This window comes from Macaca mulatta, chromosome 6 (genome assembly GCF_049350105.2).
Source record: "Macaca mulatta isolate MMU2019108-1 chromosome 6, T2T-MMU8v2.0, whole genome shotgun sequence".
Classification (NCBI taxonomy): Eukaryota; Metazoa; Chordata; class Mammalia; order Primates; family Cercopithecidae; genus Macaca; species Macaca mulatta.
Window position 1 is genome coordinate 100,193,127 of NC_133411.1, and position 20,714 is coordinate 100,213,840.

The 20,714-nt window shown below is 34.4% G+C and overlaps 1 protein-coding gene across 26 annotated transcripts in view; it reads right to left on the bottom strand.

Moving 5' to 3' along the window:
* Nucleotides 1–20,714, bottom strand: part of ARB2A (ARB2 cotranscriptional regulator A) — a 479,952-nt gene that overhangs the window by 199,074 nt on the left and 260,164 nt on the right. For all 26 annotated transcript variants that reach the window (XR_013418035.1, XR_013418036.1, XM_002804456.4 and 23 more), the window contains one exon: nucleotides 9,255–9,374. Coding sequence is in view for 24 of the 26 variants with exons in the window: in XM_002804456.4 (XP_002804502.1) it covers nucleotides 9,255–9,374 (120 nt within the window). In the remaining 2 variants the exon portion in view is untranslated. The remainder of the gene's footprint in view (nucleotides 1–9,254; nucleotides 9,375–20,714) is intronic.

Consider the following 20,714-nt stretch of genomic DNA (forward strand, 5'->3'; position numbering starts at 1 on the left):
TATACTGTGGACCTTAACATAATGACCTCTTAGCTATTATCCCACTTCACAAATAACCCCTATGTTACTATCTTTATTTAAAAATGTTTCCTATTTAGACTAAAACCTTCTTGAGGCCAGAGATCATGTTTCTAATGTTTCCCCAGTACTTGTATGGAGTGGGTGTGTTCAACTGAATCAGTAATAATCTTTAATAACAATTTTTGGAAACATTTCCTGCCTTGAGGGCATAATATTCAATCTTAACTCCAAGAAAACACTTTTTTTGTTTGCTTGTTTTTGGAGACAAAGTCTTGCTCCATTGCCCAGGCTGAAATGTGGTGATGTGATCATAGCTCACTGCAGCTTCAAACTCCTGGGTTCATGCAATCCTCCTGCCTCAGCCCCACGAATAGCTGGGACTACAGGCATGTACCACCATGTCTAGCTAATTTTTTTAAAAAAAGTTTGGTACAGACGAGGTCTTCCTATGTTGCCCTGTGTGGTCTCAAACTCCTGGACTCAAGAAATCCTCCTGCCGCAGCCTCCCAAAGAGTTGGGATTACAGGCATGAGCCTTGATGTCCAGCCAAGAAACACTTTCAAACCACAAAGTCAAACTTTTGTGGTTCTGGTGGCCTTACTGTGAGCTAAATTTATTCAATAAAAGTGCTAAAAACCTGTAACAAAAAATATGAAGTGAAAGACAATTGATATACATGTAGGGGTCAAAAATCTCCAACTCTCAAAGTTAAAATTACAGAGACCTAGGAGAGTATCACTTTGTTGCTCTGAGACCAAAGAAGGTGTTAGACCCATAGTGTGAACATTTGGCCATAAGACAAGGTAAAATGATAGCCCTTCCTCTCCATCTCCTTTATTGCCACAGAAACCGGATAACCAGAGTACCAAAGACCAGTCCATGGTATTTTAAATGTCCTCAGAATGCAGTATTCTACTCTATTCCACTCTAATCTAAGCCACATAATCAGACTTCTGTCTTGATTTGTTCACAATCCTTCTGATTTTTATGCCTATGATTATAGCCTATTTCTTTCTCTGAAAAAGATTCCATTTTGGAATTCCCAGGCAACGAGTGAAGCCTTAAACCTTACTTTGTTAATCCTCCCCCTGGTAGTAGATCCTGTTTACTTTTTTCTCCTTCATTTCCTATAAAGGAGTGAGGTGGGGTATGGTGAAGGAAAATAGGCACTCTTAAAACCAATTACTAGATCCTGTTTGCTCGGTCATTACCCACTGCCTTGATTTTCTGTTCTCCACAACCAGACTGTACTTCCTGATTCAAACCTGAGCTTACCATACTCTGATAATAACTCCCTAGTGACAACTCACCTTCTATTCCCTCTAAAGCCAACCTCTACAGCTGAAGTAGCTCCTCCTGAAACTATCCTGAACTCTAGTAATAAGATCTTTACCCAAATCTGGCTTCCACCCTTGTTCCCTCAAGCCTTCCCTTAACAAAGATCTAGTATGCTTTGAGTCTAAATCTACCTGGCTCTCCTGAGTTAATTTGAATAAATTATTTAATAAGGATTGGATACTAACTTTTAAAAGTTACATGGCTTTGATTGTAAATTTTTTTGTCCCCTAGAAGTCCTTTCCAATTTGAGATGACTGAGGCGTCACTGTGACTGGGAATTTTATTTAGGAGAGGGCTTACAATGAATGATCATTTTAAGGATACAAGAACAGTAAAAACAGCCCTATTATCAACTGAAATGTGTTTTTCTACATTCCTTCTTATAAAAGGCTTACAATAGTCAATCATAGTCTCATATTTCCAGTAAAATACAAAATCTATCATTAAGATCTTTTATAATACTAATAAAAAAGAAATATTTCTTATGTAATGATTTATATTTAGCAAATTAATATGTCAATTCCTTTGAGTTCTCCTTAACTTGTTATTGTGCTAATTTTGCCAGGCAATCCTTGGTTTCCTAGCAGTCTTTGTGGAACCAGGAGACAGAGTGACCAATCTTTCAGCTACAAACATGCAGGGAAGGCAGTAGGGCCTGAATGCAGCTCATCTACTATGTGGACACTAAGAAAAACCTCTTCCAAAGGTAATTCCAATAGAGTAATATGGGTCCTTTATTCTACAAAAAGATTCCTATTAAAGATTAATGAATTTTTTCTCCATCTCAGCAGCCTTCAAAACAATTGAATCTTGGTGTGCCTGAAGGATATAAAAGGATATAAACATTAAGGAGCACACCAGGTTCTTAAGGGAAATAATCTATCAGGAATGAAAACAATCACAACTAATATCATACTAAATGATCAAATACTGAACAATTTCCTCTTAAGATCAGGAACAAGACAAGGATGTCCACGCTAGCCACCTCTATTCAACCTGGTACTAGAGGTTCTAGCCAGGGGAGTTTGGCAAAAAACCAAAAATATATAAATTAATTAGATAAACATGCATTCAGATTGAAAAGGAAGAAGTAAAACTATCTGTATTCACGAATGATATGATCTTGAATATGAAAACTCCTAAGGAATACACACACATGCGCGCGCACACACACACATACACACACAGATTAGAACTAAAAATAGTGAATTCATCAAGGTTGCAAAATACAAGACTAATATATAAAAATCAATCACGTCTCTAGTAGTACTGAATATGAAAATAAAATTAATAAAATTTCAGTTAGAATAGCTTCAAAAAGAATCAAATACTTAGAAATAAATATAAGAGAAGAAGCTTAAGGCTTGTACACTGAAAACAACAAAGCATTTTTGAAAGAAGACCTAAATAAATGGAAAGAAAGCCCACTGTCATGGATTAGAAGACTTAAGATTGTCAAGATGGCAACACTCCTCAAATTAACCTATTTAGTCAATCCCAATACAAATCTCTGCTCCTTTTTTACTTTTGCAGAAATTAACAAATCAGTCCTAAAATTCATATGGAAACGCAAGACCTAGAATAGCTAAAATCATCTTGAAAAAGAATGAACAAAGTTGGAGGATCTACTCCCTGATTTCAAACCTTACCACAAAGCTACAGTAATCAAGTCAGTGTGGTACTGGTATGAGGACAGGCATATATAGAGAATAAAATACAGTCCAGAAGCATATCCTTACATTTATAGTGTATGGATTTTGACAAGGGTGCTAAGACAAATCAAAGAAGAAAGAAGATTCTTTTTCAATAAATGATGCTGGGATAACTAAATATCCATATTCAAAAGAATTAAATTGGACGCTTACTTCGCACAGTATACAAAAACTAGCTTAAATGACAAAAACAAAAACTAGATAAATTGAACTTCATCAAAATTAAAACTTCTGTACTTTGGAGGAAATCATCAAGAAAGTGAATTAGTTATCCAGAGAATGGGGGAAAATTTTCACAACCATTTGTTGATAAGGGATTTGTACCAATATATAAAGATCTATGAAAAATCAAAAATAAAACGATAACCCAATTAAAAATGAGCAAAGGATTTGAGTAGACATTTCTCTAAAAAAAAACCAAATGGCTAACAGCACATAAAAAGAGGTTCAACATCATTATTCATCAGAGAAATGAAAAAAAAAAAAAAAAAAAAAAAACTACAGTGAGATGCCACTTCACACCTAGTAGGATAGCTAAAATAAAGACAGATAATAATAAGCGCTGGTGAGGATGTGCAGAAAGTGGAACCCTCATACACTGCTGGCAGGATTGTAAGTATGGGAAGAAATGGGCAATGGGTATGGAATTTCTTTTGGGGTGATAAAAATGTTCTAAAATTAGATAGTAATGATAGTTGTATGAGTCTGAAAATATGCAAAAAGCCTTTGAACTGTACACTTTATTTAAAGGATGAATTTTATGGCATGTAAATTACATTTCAATAAAGTTCAATAAATCTCCATTGTATCTTGATAAAAGTATGTAAAATTTACCTCAGTAAAAAAAAGTTTAAAAAATGTAAACAAGCAAACATAAGCTAATTATTAAATGAAAGGTGAAGTTGAACTGACTGGGGATGAAATGGAAAGTTTTCTAGACTTATTTCATAGACTGTCATATAACATTATAAGGATATTATTATAATAATAACTTAGTTATATTATAATTTAGTCATTTTCTTATTTTATTGAAAAGACTATACCTACAAGAGTGTGTCATAGAGAAGCAATCTTTTCAGACTGAGAGCTGCGCATGCCAGCAACAAGGAGTCTATAAAAGTCTTACACCAGAACGAAAAAAGTAACACTGTCTAATGTGGAGTAACTAATTAGGTAGAATTCCCAAATCCGTCAATATTTAAATGGAGAGCAGGGAGAATTAATAAATTTAGTTAGTAAAAGAGTTAAGGGTTAAACTTTATATGTTGGTCAAGTGTGCAGATATTTAAGGCTACTCATGTTGTTATAATAGATATTACTTTCAAACTTGGGATAAGAGCAATATTAGACTCTTTATCCTCAAGATGTTTCTAGATCATTTGGGTAAAACAAGATTGGACACAAAAGATAACTTTAACAAAACTAATTATCTTGAAGTTATATTACAAATGGCAAGTTATTTTTACTGAATTACCTAGATTTTTAATGTAGGTTTGTAAGAGTATTTTTGGCCTGAGTTATCTGGATACCATTATGATTCCATTTTTCTTGCTTACCTCCCTTATTTCCCTCAATTTTTGACTCTCAGCAGCTCAACTTTTAGCTGTTCTCATTGATCACATTATGCAGATATCTTACCAATATCCAATTTACTTTGTTCCTTACAGACAAAATATAAATGACACTTCTTTAAGGTCATAGTTAGCTGATGTAAAAGACTAATTATTTTAGTTCCATTTTCTCTTCAGTGTAAATCCAAATCATGCTCCAGGCAATTTAAAAAAATCTACTGAGAGTAGAGAGAGGTTGAGTGTCCTCACACAGCTATGTCCAAAAACCAGTCCTCTATCAGCTGCTGAAGGGCAGCTTAGGCTGCCTGGAGGCCAGGGAGCCCAGCATGGAACAATGGCAGGAAAATAGAGTTCCCTTCATTCCTTAATTCACATGCAAGTGAGGTGCCAATCAAGTGCTGACAAGCATGGAGAAACCAAAATCAAAAGTGGGTAGCGATACACTTTCAAAAGGAGCTGTTTTCACACATTTCTAAGTGATTTTTTAATGATGGTTGTGAATATACTACTAATAACATTGAAAAGGAAATAAAAGTAATAAGAAAAAACACAAAATTTGTATCAGCTGAAATGATTCAATAAACTAATTAAATATATTTACTTAAATTACTTAACATGTTTTACAAAAATATATGAACGCTCTTGTTTTGGCTAAGCAAAGAGATTTCCATTCAAATTGATATATCGAGCACTGCAAACAGGGAAGGTAAGGTGCGCTGAGATCAATAACTGGGCATTGATAAATAAAGCCTGTTAATTTCCAAATTAAATATAAAATTTAAGTTTACTTGATATTGCCAAACTGATCACCTGGAAAGATAAGAGCCAAACACTCTGAAATGGCTAACAATAAAAGCGACGAAATCACTTCATCATAGTGGCTGGAGAAAATGATGATGAAGAAGGTCAAAAACTGCCTTGCTTTAAAATGACAGTTAATTTTCAAAAAATGAGCCTGAATTTTTTACAACTAATGTAAGGCAAAAGTAAGTTGCATTATTTGTAGATTTCTTTCCAGATGAATTTGGTAAATACATTCTAATTATGGTTACTACTTCTATTACATGTAAAGTAAAATTTCTAAGAAATTTCAGGCTTTGTAAATGATGGTTTAATAACTGTAACTTTACATACTGGCATAACTTTAAGTATACCGAAAAGATAACAGAGGCAGATATATTACTTTTAAAAGTTCATTACCAATTCATGAGATGAAACAGGGCTTTCCTTTAGTCTTTAATGACTAAATCCTACAATCAATAGGGTTGTCTTATCAAAATTTATTTTTACTAGGAACACAGAAAGTTTAGAGAATTGGAAATTTGAGTTGTTACCATACGGTGAAAGTAAAAGCGGTTAATAGCATACTTTTAATGTCATGTTTCTTCTTAATATAGTAAAATGTATACTGTCTTTTAATATGGTTAGATCTAATCAAGTTCTAAGATTTATTATCATAAAATGAATATTGGTTTTGAAAATAAATCTCTGATTATAAGATATTCTTCAGGATAAATTCAACACTTTAAGATAGGATATAATAGTAAATTATGTTCTCACTTTTCAAAAACAACAATTAGCAAAATATTAAAGCATAAGTAATTGCATTTATTGGTGAAACTATATTTGCTACAATTTACATTTAAAACAATTTTTTTTTGAAATTCATGACATAAAGAAGAATATGAACTGATATGACAATGGTAGAAAAACAATTTCCATGCATTCAAACATGATGCTACAAACTAAGACTGTTCCCTAAGAAATGTGTGTGTGTGTGTGTGTGTGTGTATGTCATCTTTAATAATCAAAAGTAAAATTTTATGACAATTTAAATGACTGAAATCCAAAGGATTTACTGTCTGACATGTATAATGCACTACGGGGACAAAACCTCCAATCATAATTTAAGATTTATATATTAATCTTTATAATTTACTTGCTTGTAAAGTTAATATTAAAAGTTTGAATGAAAGTAAAACAATTCATACAGTACAGTTATGTTGAAAAGTCCTGAAAAATACATATTTATCAACATTTTAACACCATGAGTTTTTAAATCTTTTGCTTTTGTCTAAAACTGAATAACCTTTTTATCAGTTTTAGGCAAAAGCAAAGGCTCTAAAAACATTTCAATGTTTATTATTTAACAATACTATATTTTAAGAAAGCCTTTCAAACAAAAACACAGTGGACTTAAACATATTAATCAAATTTGTCAAAAAATAATGTAAAATTCATCAGGGCACAATGCTATTTGCTTAAAGGAATTCATTGTATTAGGTCAGGAACCAGTCTTTATTCATTTGCCACCATCTGTATGCTTCCATTACATACCCGCAATCAAAGTTATTTCACAAAAAAGTAGCCAAAAAAAAAAAAAAAAAAAAAGAAGAAGAAGAAGATGATGAGATAATTGCCATTAATACTTTAAAACCTAAACAACGTATATTACATTAAATAGACTTCTCAGCCCTGGCGTTGCCTGACAGATATGTGATGTGCCAGTGGTTATATTATATTCCTCCTCCCATGCATGTGCCTCCTGCAGAGATAGCAGACTACAGAAGCTGACCCTTACTGAGACCATCTTGTCTCTCTGACAAAGCTCCTTTTTAACTTCTTACTTACTGGTTACTTCCTGTGATGGAGAAAAACTTTAGCTCAGCTTGTGATAATTTCACAGGCCCTGAGGACCCTGACCCTAATAGCCTCAAGGTCAGAAGTCAAGTCTTGTTCTGAAACATCTGTGTGCTTTATATTAAAGTGGAACAAAAGTGGAGAAATATCCACCAGTGTGTGACAAGCAGGACGGGCAAAATAGGACTGACACACTGGTCATCTGTTAACTCTGGCATCTTCAGTTCATTTTAAAAACTGTCCAAAAGGCATGTAAATTTTAAGTTTGGTGTGTAAAGGTTTTCGTAAACTGTCTTAAAGTTAAAAAATGGGAATTTATGTTTTATAGAACTCTAAAATTTGATTAGCCTTGCAGACTTTCAGACATATTTTAAGTCACTCTACAAGTCAAGAAATTTCATGCTTTAAGTAATTTAACAGCTTACAAAGAAAAAATAAGCTATATATAATCTATATCTATGGAGATATAGAGATATATATATCTATATAGCTATATATCTATATCTGTAGGGATTGAAAGGAATTATTTGAAAAACAACATTCATATTTTAAAAAGTACATCATACTACTGTGCTAAAGAGCTATCTTAAGATATCCATTATATATATCAAAATAAATTAATTAATTCAGCATAGTTAAAATTAGTTGAAAATAATCCCTAAAAACTGAAATAAATTTAGGAAATAAATGATTTAACTTAATGATTTATTGATCTTAAGACAGCAGAAGCACTTGTAGAGTTAGGTCAGCTAAAATATTCTCAGATGTCACTACCAGTTTTATAACTAAATCAAATGGGTAAGCAATAAGACATAGGAAGGTTGAAAAGGTAATGGAAATATATTCAATTTCCATGTCAGAGAAAAACATGCCAAAGTCTAGAAACAAAAATTAGGCAATCAATATTGTGTCTCTGGTTTAATGTCCACTTAGATCAATTTGGATTTAAAATTATTAACTGCACTTTTATCAAATTAATAACTTTATGGTAGGATTGGTAACTTCCTGTAACATAAGAGATTATGGACAGGGAGGCATGAATTCTTCATTAATCCATTATTAGAATTGATTATATCACATTAACCATGCTGGCCCATGATTGTAACATTGTAATACTGCATCTAAAACAGGGAGAATTCAGAAATTTGGTAGTTTCTTTCTGTCACACACATATAATCTTAACTCTAAGAATCAAATTACTTTGAAATATGAAGATTTCTATGACTAAGCAATGCATTCTAGTTAGAAGCAGATTAATGGAAGCTTTCTGGTAGTTTTCATACTAATTATATACAATTCTGATCAAGTATTAAGTACAAGTCAGGTTAAAACTATTAAAATATTAAGTATTCAAAAGGTCTCTTGAAATTTTAAACACTTTATAGATAACATAAGCCTGAATGGTGTACACATAAAGCAGGAAACAATAAATATCACAAAATGTATGGAAACTGGTACTATAATGTAGAAATTAAAAAGTAATATGTAAACAAGGAACAGGCAGAAAGCTTTCTGGTTAGCACTAGAAAGCTCTGTCACCATAAAATAAATTAGTAGGCTGAGGCAGGCAGATCACGAGGTCAGGAGATCAAGACCATCCTGGCCAACATGGTAAAACCCCGTCTCTACTAAAAATACAAAAATTAGCTGAGCATGGTGGTGTGTGCCTGTAACCCCAGCTACTTGGGAGGCTGAGGTAGGAAAATAGCCTGAACCAGGGAGTCGGAGGTTGCAGTGAGCTGAGACAGTGCCACTGCCCTCCAGCCTAGCGACAGAGCAAGACTCTGTTTCAAAAAATAATAAATAAATAAATAAATAAATTCTTTTCAAACATCATAAAATTATTTACTCAAAATATGTTATTTTCACCCTTTATAACATAACCTAAAGAGTACTGATACCAACAGAAAGAAAGGAGAGGGGATAAACCTACAAGGAGACTGAAACTAAAAAGAGTAAAATATGCACTTACCAGTTCAACAAAAGCAAGTCCTCCATAGCTGTGAGCAACAAAAAACACATTCTCAGCAGCAGCCTGAGCTATGAAATGATCCCAAACATAGATTGCATGTTCTTCAGGAGAACCATTTTCCTATAAGGGAAACAAATGTCATATATTACATACTATATCTAATTATTATCATAGCAAACAACAATTAAATTAAATGGTTGCATACACAGCATAGGAAATACAATGTTATAGCTCATTCAAAACAAACATAATACAAAAGAACCACATTGAAAATTCAAATTAGAGAATATGAGAGGACTTCAAAAAGTTTGTAAAAAAATATAATTAAAAGAAAAATAAAAAAAGAAACTTTATTTCTGAACATTTCATGAAGATCAAGAAACTTTTGTAAGTGGTGATACATGCCTTTTAGTCCACCCCTAAAGAACTCAGGGTCCTGGTAATTTAACCATATCAATGCAATCTTTTTTACATTATTAACTAAAGAAAAGTGATGCCCTTAAACATTTTTTACAATTAGAAAACTAAAAGTCAGAAGGAGCCAAGTCAGGACTGCAAGGTGGATGCCTAATGATTTCCCAGAGAAACTCCTACAAAATTACCCTTGTTTGATGTATTCTTGTGGTTGAGAACTCTCTGATGAAGCTTTCCCAGGCATTTTTCTGCTAAAGCTTGGGCTAAATTTCTCAAAACACTTTCATAATAAACAGATGCTATTGTTCTTTGGACCTCTAGAAAGTCAATAAGCAAAATGCCTTGGGCATCCCCCTAAACTGCTGCCAGAACCTTTGCTCTTGACCGGTCAGATTTTGTTTTGACAGGACCACTTCCATCTCTTGGTAGCCATTACTTTGATTGTGCTTTGTCTTCAGGATTGTACTGGTAAAGCCATGTTTCATCTCCTGTTGTAATTCTTCAAAGAAATGTTTATTTTGATCCAAATTGTTAAAAATGTCCATGGAAATATCTGCTCTCGTCTACAGCTGATCTGGGTGCAACAGTTTTGGTACACATTGAGTGCAAAGTTTTTTCACCTTAATTTTTTCAGTCAGAATTGTGTAGGTGGAATCAATTGAGATGTCTATGTGTCACCTACTGTTTCTGTTGTTAATCACTGATCTTATCAATTAGGGCACAAACAAGATTTTTTTTCTCTTAAATTGATGCAGATGGTCAGCTGCCATGAGCTTCATCTTCAACATTGTCCTGTCCCTTCTTCAAATGAGTTAGCCATTTGTAAACTACTGATTTGTTTGGGAGACTGTCCCCATAAACTTTTTGTAAAGCATCAATGATTTTACAATTCTTCCACCCAAGCTTCACTGTAAATTTGATGCTTGTTCTTGCTTTAATTTTAGCAGAATTCATGTTGCTCTGACAGGTGCTCTTTTCAAACTGATGCGCTGTATTTCTTAGTGCCTTGAATGAGATCCTCTTCAGGCATGTTATAGCAAGTTAGTAAGAGTTTATTTTGGTGCAATAAAAATGAAAGCCATGTATAGATTTTTTCATAATATGCATTTTCCATGAACTTTTTGAAGGCACTTCGAAAATTAGTAAGTACATTAGAATTATATAGCAGAAAGTTATACTGATCTTTTGATAAAACAATACTAAAAAATGTATTTACATTCCCATATGTAGATATGAAAATATTTAATATTATATATATCTAAATTATTTTATTTATAAGATTTTAAGTATCTCTGTAAGCTAAAAATAAGGAAAAATGAATAATATTTTCTGTTGAAAATTATACACACACACACACACACACACACACACATATATGTATATATATATACACACTTTTTTCCTAAAAGCATTTTCTATATTCTGGAATTGGGGAAAATAACCCTAAATATATAAACCTAGGCCTTTTACATTTTTCTTAACTTGCTAAATCCAAATGAATGTATGTTGCTTAAGTTGCAAAAGTTATGTAATAACTTCATTTTGCTGTTTATTTCTATGCCTGACATATTGTGGTTAAAGCCAAAACCTGGATAATGTGAAAAACAAAGACAAACTAAAAAGTGAAATAATACTGATCAAAAAGCAAACTGTGAAGAACTAAAACCTCATGAAAATGTTTTGTACAAATATTTCTTAGAAGCTTGAACACTAAAAGACTCATTTCCTAAGAATGTCACGAATATTAGATAATGCACACAATCACATTTTCCTTTTTAGAAATTTTATAATAAATTACTAAGGTCCCCACACGCATGGCTTCACTTACCATCTAGAAGCTAGTTTGCCCTATGTCTAGCTCTGTCCTAAATTTCTCTCCAGAGCCACAAAGCCAACTACTTAATGGTCATTTCCTTCTGTATGTACCATAGACATGTCAAACTCAACCAATCCAACACTGTAGTAAGTATTGTCTAAGCTCCCCAAATCTGTATTGTCTAAGCTCCCCATATCCAGCTGAAATCTGAGAATCAACTTTTATTTCTCTCTGCCCCAAATTCCTCATATAATCAGTCATGAAAATTCTACTGATCCTGCCACCAACTGTCTCTCAAATCCATCTACTTTTCTCTCATTTCATCTGGGTTAGCTCAAGCCACCACCATTTCACAAGCGGATGACTGCAACAATCTCTAACCTAGCTTCAACAATCTCTAGCCTAGCCTAGTAGTGACCTGTAGGATTGACCATTTACATGCTCTAATTCTGTAGTGAGAATAACCTGTCAAGAAAGCAAACGTGATCATGTTGCCAAGGTACTCACTCCCTGTTTAGAATCCTCCAATTTTCTCATTGTCCTCAGAATTAAGTTCAAACTCCTTTATTTTTTTTAATTTTTTGAGACGGAGTCCTGCTCTTCTGCCTGCAGAGGAGTGTGGTGGCGTGATCTTGGCTCACTGCAACCTCTGCCTCCCAGGTTCAAGCGATTCTTCTGCTTCAGCCTCCCAGGTAGCTGGGGTTACAGGTGCATGCCACCACGCCCGGCTAATTTTTGTATTTTCAGTAGAGATGGGGTTTCGCCACATTGGCTTGGCTAGTCATGAACTCCTGACCTTAAGTGATTTGCCAACCCTAGCTTCCCAAACTGCTGGGATGAGCACTTACAGGCATGAGCCACTGCGCCTAGTCCTCAAACTCCTTAATATGACATTCAAGACCCTTTATTAAGTTCAGACTCCTCAGTATGGCATTCAAGGCCCTTTATGATCTAGCATTGTCCATTGAACTATATCTTTCACCACTACCCTGTGAAATATCTTGACCCCAAAGACATCCCTCCTCCCCCTGAGAAGACACACAGAACATTCTCTGTGTTCCAGTTGTAGGGAGCAACTTGAAGTAACCTAATTATGCCATATTTTTCTTGCTATTGATTATTGCATTTGTCCAGATAGTGATCTTTGTGCTCTGCCTTCACTTCCCATACCACCTTCTACTGCATACTCTCTACTTGTCTTCAGTACTGAAATGAGATATCACTTCCTCTGGAAAGTCGGCTCTATTTTTCACAAGGACTAGGGTAATGTCTTCTAACATCATCTTGTGCATGCTTCCTATTATTGCACTGAAGGAGCTGTACTGTAATTACTAGTTAGATTATCAAATTCTTGAGGCCAAGAACTATGTCTTCTTGTTCATTAAATCTTAGTGTAATAAATAAATAACAAAAACACAACATTTATCTTCAGGCTGATTACCTACAACCTTGTAGTCACATATTAAAATACAAACATATTTCCAAAATCATTTCTTAGTAACATAAATATGAAATTACCTACACAGAAGAGTTGGAAGGAAAACCTTATAGGGATTTTAGGCTTTGATAATTTATCTTTTATTAGTTTAAAAAGTAAGAAAATGGTTATCATAAAAATGAGGAAAGTGGTTAACTTTAAGGAAGGGAATGAAGTTGTGACTAAGAAATTGACTTTTAGTGGCTACCAGCATTCCATTTCTTGTCTGCTTTGACAGTTACACAACTGTGTTCTTTATAGTTATTATTTAAACTAACCATACATATTTAGTACTTTTCTGTAGACATATCTGGAGTGACCATACAATGTGTTGTTTGAACTTTTGAGAGTGAAGAAGAAAGATATTATCAGTAATTGTAGTGGGAAAACAGGTCCAAATTGGGACTATACAGAAAAATCCTGAACACCTGATCACCCTAGTTATAGCTCGCAATGAAAGAAATATGAAAACAAAATAGAAGGAGAGTTACCAGAGTTTCCACCTATTGATGGTTGGCATAACTAATCATCTTAAATACCTGAGATGGTCTTAAATACTCCATATATGGACAGGATTACATATATGTATGTGTATATATATTTATATGTATATATGTGTGTATATATATTTATATGTATATATGTGTGTGTATATATATTTATATGTATGTGTATAATAAATTAGATTACTCTGTCCCCATTAAGCTCTGTGCTGAAAGTGGAGGTGGAAGAATGATAAGTATGCCATGATCCTGGTCTTTAATAAGTTAGAGGTATTAACACATAAAGACTTCAGAAGCAGTAGTGTGTGAGTATTACCTCCTTTGTTCCTGTTGGACTGTCCTGAAACCAAGGTTCATGGGCCATTATAAATCCATACTATCTGACCTCAGTGAGGTTCTCCCTGCTGTCTTCTCAGTCACCAATTCTTCCTGTATACTGTTGGGATCCTATTTGTCTCATTCTTTCCATTCCCACCACTGTTTAGGTTTTCTTACAATAGACTTTAGTCTCAATTTTTCTAGTCCAGCGGTCCCCAACCTTTTTGACATCAGGGACCAGTTTTGTGGAAGACAGCTTTCCACAGACAGAGTGGTGAGGATGGTTTTGGGATGATTCAGGTGCATTACCTTTATTGTGCACTTTATTTCTATTGTAATATATAATGAAATAATTATACAACTAACCATAATGTAGAATCAGTGGGAACTGTGAGCTTGTTTTCCTGCCAGTAGGTGGTCCTTTCTGGGGGTGATGGGAGACAGTGACAGATCATCAGGCATTAGATTCTCATAAGGAGCACACAACCTAGATCCCTCACATGCGCAGTTCACAATAGGGTTCATGCTCTTATGAGAATCTAATACTGCAACTGATCGGATAGGAAGTGGAGCTCAGGTGGTAACGTGAGCAATGGGGAACAGCTGTAAACACAGATGAAGCTTTGGCTTGCTCGCCTGCTGCCATCCCTCCTGTTCAGCCCAGTTCCTAACAGGCCACGGACCAGTACCAATCTGTGACTGGGGGATTGGGGAACCTTGTTCTAGTTTTTCCCTTTACTCTGTTGCCAGATCAATCTTTTTGAAGCCTTGCTCTGTTCAAGCCACTCCACTGCTTAAAAAAAAGTCATTTACTGAAATGATTTTGCCTACAAAGTAACTGGAACTCTTTAGCTAACATCTTTTCTAAAACTATCTTTCTAGCTTTCCCTCTCACTATCTATTTCCAGGGACCTTATGCTCCAGGCAAATCTGGATTACACATTAATAGTCTGAGAGCCCTAGACAAAACTCAGTTATGCAACTCAGTCTGAGATAAGACAGGCAATGCAGCCCAGATTATACCAAGCCTAAAGGCAAGGAGTAGTTCAGTAATTCACATATGTGAGATGATAAAGACTATAATACTCCTCAGGGTGGTAGCAGAGTGAATGGAAAGAAAGGGATAGAATGAATCATCATAAAAGAAAAATGAGCAAAATTTTGTGAGTCACAGGATTTGAGGGAAAGTGCCAGCCAGGCCCATCTATGACTAAAGGGAGCTAAGAACCCACAGTTGTTTCTACTGCTTACAGATAATAGTACTATAGCTGAGTCTTTTCCTCCACAGTCGATGGAGATAATATCTGTTAATGGCCTGTCAGCAGTGGGAAAGAGAAACTTCAAGTTTCCATGTGCTTCAAGTACTTAAATATCTTCAGTTTGACTAAGGTCAAGCTGAAATTATAGTTTTTAGCTTTAGACTTTTAAACCAAACATTCTAAAAAGTGAGACTCAACTGAAAAATGTCTACAATATCCACAAGGGGGTCTTTTATAGGCTCAACTAAACCATCAAACTCGTAAGACTATTCTGGGCCACACTTGATATCCATTGACTAAAAAAGATATAGAGGCCAGGCGCGGTGGCTCAAGCCTGTTATCCTAGCACTCTGGGAGGCTGAGACGGGTGGATGACAAAGTCAGCAGATCGACACCATCCTGGCTAACATGGTGAAACCCCGTCTCTACTAAAAAAAAATACAAAAAACTAGCCGGGTGAGGTGGTGGGCACCTGTAGTCCCAGCTACTTGGGAGGCTGAGGCAGGAGAATGGCATAAGCCCGGGAGGCGGAGCTTGCAGTGAGCTGAGATCCCACCACTGCACTCCAGCCTGGGCAACAGAGCGAGACTCTGTCTCAAAAAAAAAAAAAATAAAAAAATAAAAAAAATAAAAGATGTAGAAAGGGAATCAACCTTGCTAGCCGGGCAGCCACCAGACACTACTTTTTAGTGGGAGCCTTGCAGCAGTCCTTGTGGCAACCCCCAGAACCTCTGAGGATTTACTATCTTTCGAATATGGAGTGTTAACTTTGGAGTGAGGGAATCAGGCTCACCTTGAGCAGATGCAGGAGTTATTGTGGCTTAAAAAATCTTATACCCCACAGAAGGCAATACCTTTGCAATAACTCCATAGGTATGGCTTTCAGGATCCCATCCCATAAGAGATGTGATCAATTCTGAGTCACTATTCTTAGGGAAGATCAAAGCTATGGTATACCATGTTCTAATTCCTACTAATCCTGATGCAGTTTACAAATTAGGGATCTTTTTTTTTTTTTTTTTTAACCACAGGCAATATTGTCTAGCGACCATCCACTTAAGAGTGAATGCTATGATGTGCTGCCCAGAATCCCTTCAGTTATAAGGCACTCATTTCCTTAGCTGTGGGAGTGCTGGCCTTAGCTGAGGCACTCTAGAAATTGCCCTCAGCCAAAAAGCAACCTTGCTTAAGCTTACAGTCCTACCCCTGGTCACTTGCCTATGGCAGAACATCTTTGTAAAGTTATCTCAGATCCAGAGACTACCATGGGGTTAGCTGAGGGCTTTGTTGTGACTACACTGCAGTTCAACTCCTGTCCAATTCTATTTTTTTCACTCCCCTACGAGTGCTGATCCCAAGAGGACTCCTCAACCATCTTCCTGCATGTAAACTTCCATTTCAAAATTTATTATCTGGGAAACTCAACCTAACACACTACTATATCAGGCTTCCAGGAGAAGAGCCAGAAAGTCAACTGAAGGTCAGAATCTCATGCAGAAATGGAACTAGTTATTTATAAGAAATGTCTTATAAGAAATATATATAACATATTTATAACTATTTACATGTATTATTATCATGCCCTTTTTAAAACAACTGCAAAATATTGCTGGCTCAGGATTACCTGCCAGCTCTACCATCAGCCATGGTAGCTTAATTTGAATCCTATACCATTTCATTGGTTCTTCTCTATTCAATTTGTTTAATGTCAAGTCGCTTTTCCTTCCTTCTAGAATATAACCAACTTGAAAATAGATTATCTTTTTAATTCAAACTATAAATACAAGGCATGCTACAGGCATTCAAAAAATAATTAACAATGCTTGTGTTATTGGCAGTGATACTGTGGACAAAATATTTTGGAGTACATTTCAAAAATGAAAACAAATGAGTATTTAAGCTTCATTTCAGGAATCCAGCTTCTAATAATCTGGAATGTGGCAAAAGATTGGTGGTCAAAGATAGTCATCAATGTCTCATTTATGAAAGCAAAACTTTGGATAAAGCATAAGTATCCAATAATGAAAATATAAATAATAGTTTATCTGTTGAATGAAATATTATGTAGCTATTCTATGAGTTTATAATACATGCAGCTTATCTAATATGATATGTAGCATAATTTTTATCATATAAAAAAGCTTGAAAAAGACTTTTCAAAAGAATAAATCAAATAAAACACTAAAAGCATTTGAGCTGTCTACTGATGGTTGGAATACGACTAGTTTTCTATTTTTAGTTTCTTCACACTTTTCTGAATGGCCAGACTTTCTACAAAGTGCATGCTTTTTATACTAAACAAATAAACAACAGGAAAATCAGAAATACCACTTAGCAATTACTGATGTCTTCTTAGGGCGAATTAGCATCTGAGCAGGGTTTTTACATCTTCAAATCTTTTAAAAAATAACTTTAACTTTTCTTTGAGATTCAGCGGGTACATGTGCAAGTTGATACATGAGTACATTGTATAGTGCTGAGGTTTGAGATATGAATGATCCCATCATCCAGGCAGTGAGCGTAGTATCCAACGGTTAGTATTTTAACCCTTGCCCCATACTTCTCTCCCACCTTTGGTAGTCCCCAATGTCTTTGTTGCCATCTTCACGTCCATAAGTAAACAATGTTTAGCTCCCATTTGACATGAAAACATGTGTACACCAAATATATCATCTGAACCCACTGAGCATTTCCAACTAGCAAATGAGAAAGGTTGTTTCAAATAGGTTTAAGAGTAAGAATAAGTAATAGTAATAAGTGATAGTTGGAAGTTTGCTACTAACTGAAGAAATGGGAAAACCAGAAAAATTAAAAGAGCACATGCAGCACCTAGTGCGAGACTATGAGTATTGTTATGAGCAACTTAAGGGCATTGCCATATTCAAAGCACAATAACTGACAAGCACAACGTTGACACTGGGTCATTTCAAGAAGGCTAATGATGCTATATGAACTCCATTTCTGAAAGACCAGTGACATACAATTAAATAGTTTTATTCAAAATATTACTTTAGAAAACAAAATATAAGGGAAATAAGCCTTAGTTATAAAAAATTCAACTTTCATATGTGTTACTTCCCAAGGCTTTCACAAAATTAAGGCTTTTTACTATTTACAGTATTTAAGAAAGCTAGATTCCCATCATTTTTGGATTTAACAAATTCTGCCAAATATTTGCAGCCTTCTACAAATGTTAAACATAGAAATTAATAAATTTAAGAGTAGTTTTAAATATATGTGTATATATATTTCTGGAATATTACATTACTAATAATACATACTAAAATCCCAATTTTATAAATGTGGTGATGCTATTCCAAGGCAAATTTGTGTCATTCCAACCCACAGTCCACATTGTGTCTACAATCATTATATATTTATAGATTGTGACTACAATCCAGAGAGTGTATATTATCAGCAGTGTATTTTGAGACTAAACAGATTTCAATAGGAAAGGTTTTCTAATATGCTTCAATTACAGAAATGCAAACATACTAAATCTATTCCACAGGTTTCCCCATGAATTTCACATTAGAGTGCATTTTGTATTGAGCAACTTGATTTAAACTCGATGACTTTAGAATATGCTAACGTACAAAGTGTATGAAAAGACCTAAATTCATTAATTAGCATTTGCTGGTGGCAGAGTGCATAGGATATTTACACCAGAACTCTGCTACATTCAGAATACAGGTTGAATTTCCTAATGTACTCTTGCCATCATTAATCCTTAAATGCCAAACAGAAGTGATGCAGTAACCAAAGCCTTATCAACTATGCCAGATTCTACTACCTAGGCATTGCAAGGTCTGCATTTATGATGGACTACCTGAGCTGATAGCACATGGAATTATCTAAACAACATTTGCATATTTGTGTAATTATTTTCTAAGGTTAATTAGCTCCTGTAATGCATTTCGCCCTTTGAGACTGCTTACAGTGACAGGTTCACATATTTTCTGAACCATTGCCAAGTTTGACAGATTTTTCTTCAGCTAACCTGTTGCTACAAAGTTACAAAAAGTGAGTACTCCTATAATATACACTTTAAACTTATAATTGATTTTGGAAAAAGTAAACTGAAAATTTAATAGATGTAAAGGTTTTTTAAATGTCCAATTTTAAAGTCAAAAATTCAAGATTTTTTACTTCATATAAATCTGTGATTATACTGGTAAGCATATCTATTAACAAAATATCTTTTAATAATCAAATCTAACCTCTGTGACTTCACCACATACCTATGTCACTAATTTCAGTTATGTCCACATCATATAAATATGTATATAAGTATATATGTACACACACACTCCACACTGTCTACCATCTGCCCTTAGTATTGCCACTGATTTGTTATTTACATTGGTGATATCAACTGGAGAAATCACACTAATATAAAATCTACACCTGTTTTATGACAAAATTTACAAAGCGACATTCTTTCTTCTAAAAAGTTAAGGCTTTCCACTGGGAAAAGTATGGCTCAATAAAATCCAAATGGAAGGTAGATATTCTAGTCTGCTGGACGGAGGATGCAAAAATGTAAGTTACCATCTCGTACTCGTCCAATCCACAAGGATAAGATGAAAGAAAATTTTTATTGGAGTATCCTTCCAGAAAAAATGGAACACAGAAGATATGGCTCTAATCCAGAAAGACAAACACAAGGAAATTTTATGCTTTAGCTTTAAGCTTTAAACTTTTAGATGATTCTGTTATTTAACTCTTCTGTGTATTAACCAAGTATAAATTGTGCATTAATATAGAACAAAACATTTATAAGAACAGTTATATGTAAAACATATTTTAAATTGTCACATGAGACGTAATTTTATTTTATCCAATTAAATAAATTAAAATGTTTTCTTCATTTTGGCATATTTTAAATGTATGCTCTTTTACAAATTGTATGCATTTGTATTTAATGATGATTAAAGTACTAGGTGTATACTGGATTCATAAAAGTAACAGTATAGCATGCATATACTAAAACCATATTCAAAATTGAAGGACATTATTCAGTCTCAAAATATTAAATTGAACCATATAAGGTACCAGTATTAGAAATTTTTGACCTTGAAAAATATCAATTTCACAAGATTCAACTTTAAACATAATGAAAATAGACAAAAAAAAGTCTATAAGCTGGAGATACCTTGAGACTATCAATTTGTTTCTACCTTTTAGGTGTCAAGACATTATTGGAGGCATTCAATCTTTTTATCTGTTTATGTATTTATTTTTTCATTATGCTTTAAGTTCTAGGGTACATGTGCACAATGTGCAGGTTTGTTACATATGTATACATGTGCCATGTTGGTGTGCTGCACCCATTAACTCGTCATTTACATTAGGTATATCTCCTAATGCTATCTTTTAACTTTTATTTTAGGTTTAGAGACACATGCAAAGGATTGTTATATAGGTAAACTGTGTGTTGTGGGGTTTGGTGTACAGATTATTTAGTCACCTAGGTAATAAGTATAGTACCCAATAAGTATGTTAAAAATCCTCTCCCTCTTCCCACCACCACCCTCAAGTAGGCCCTTTTTCTGTCCATGTGCTCTCATTGTTTAGCTCCCACTTATAGGTGAGAACATATGGTATTTGGTTTTCTGTTCCTGCATTAGTTTGCTCTGGATAATGATCTCCAACTCCATCCATGTTGCTGCA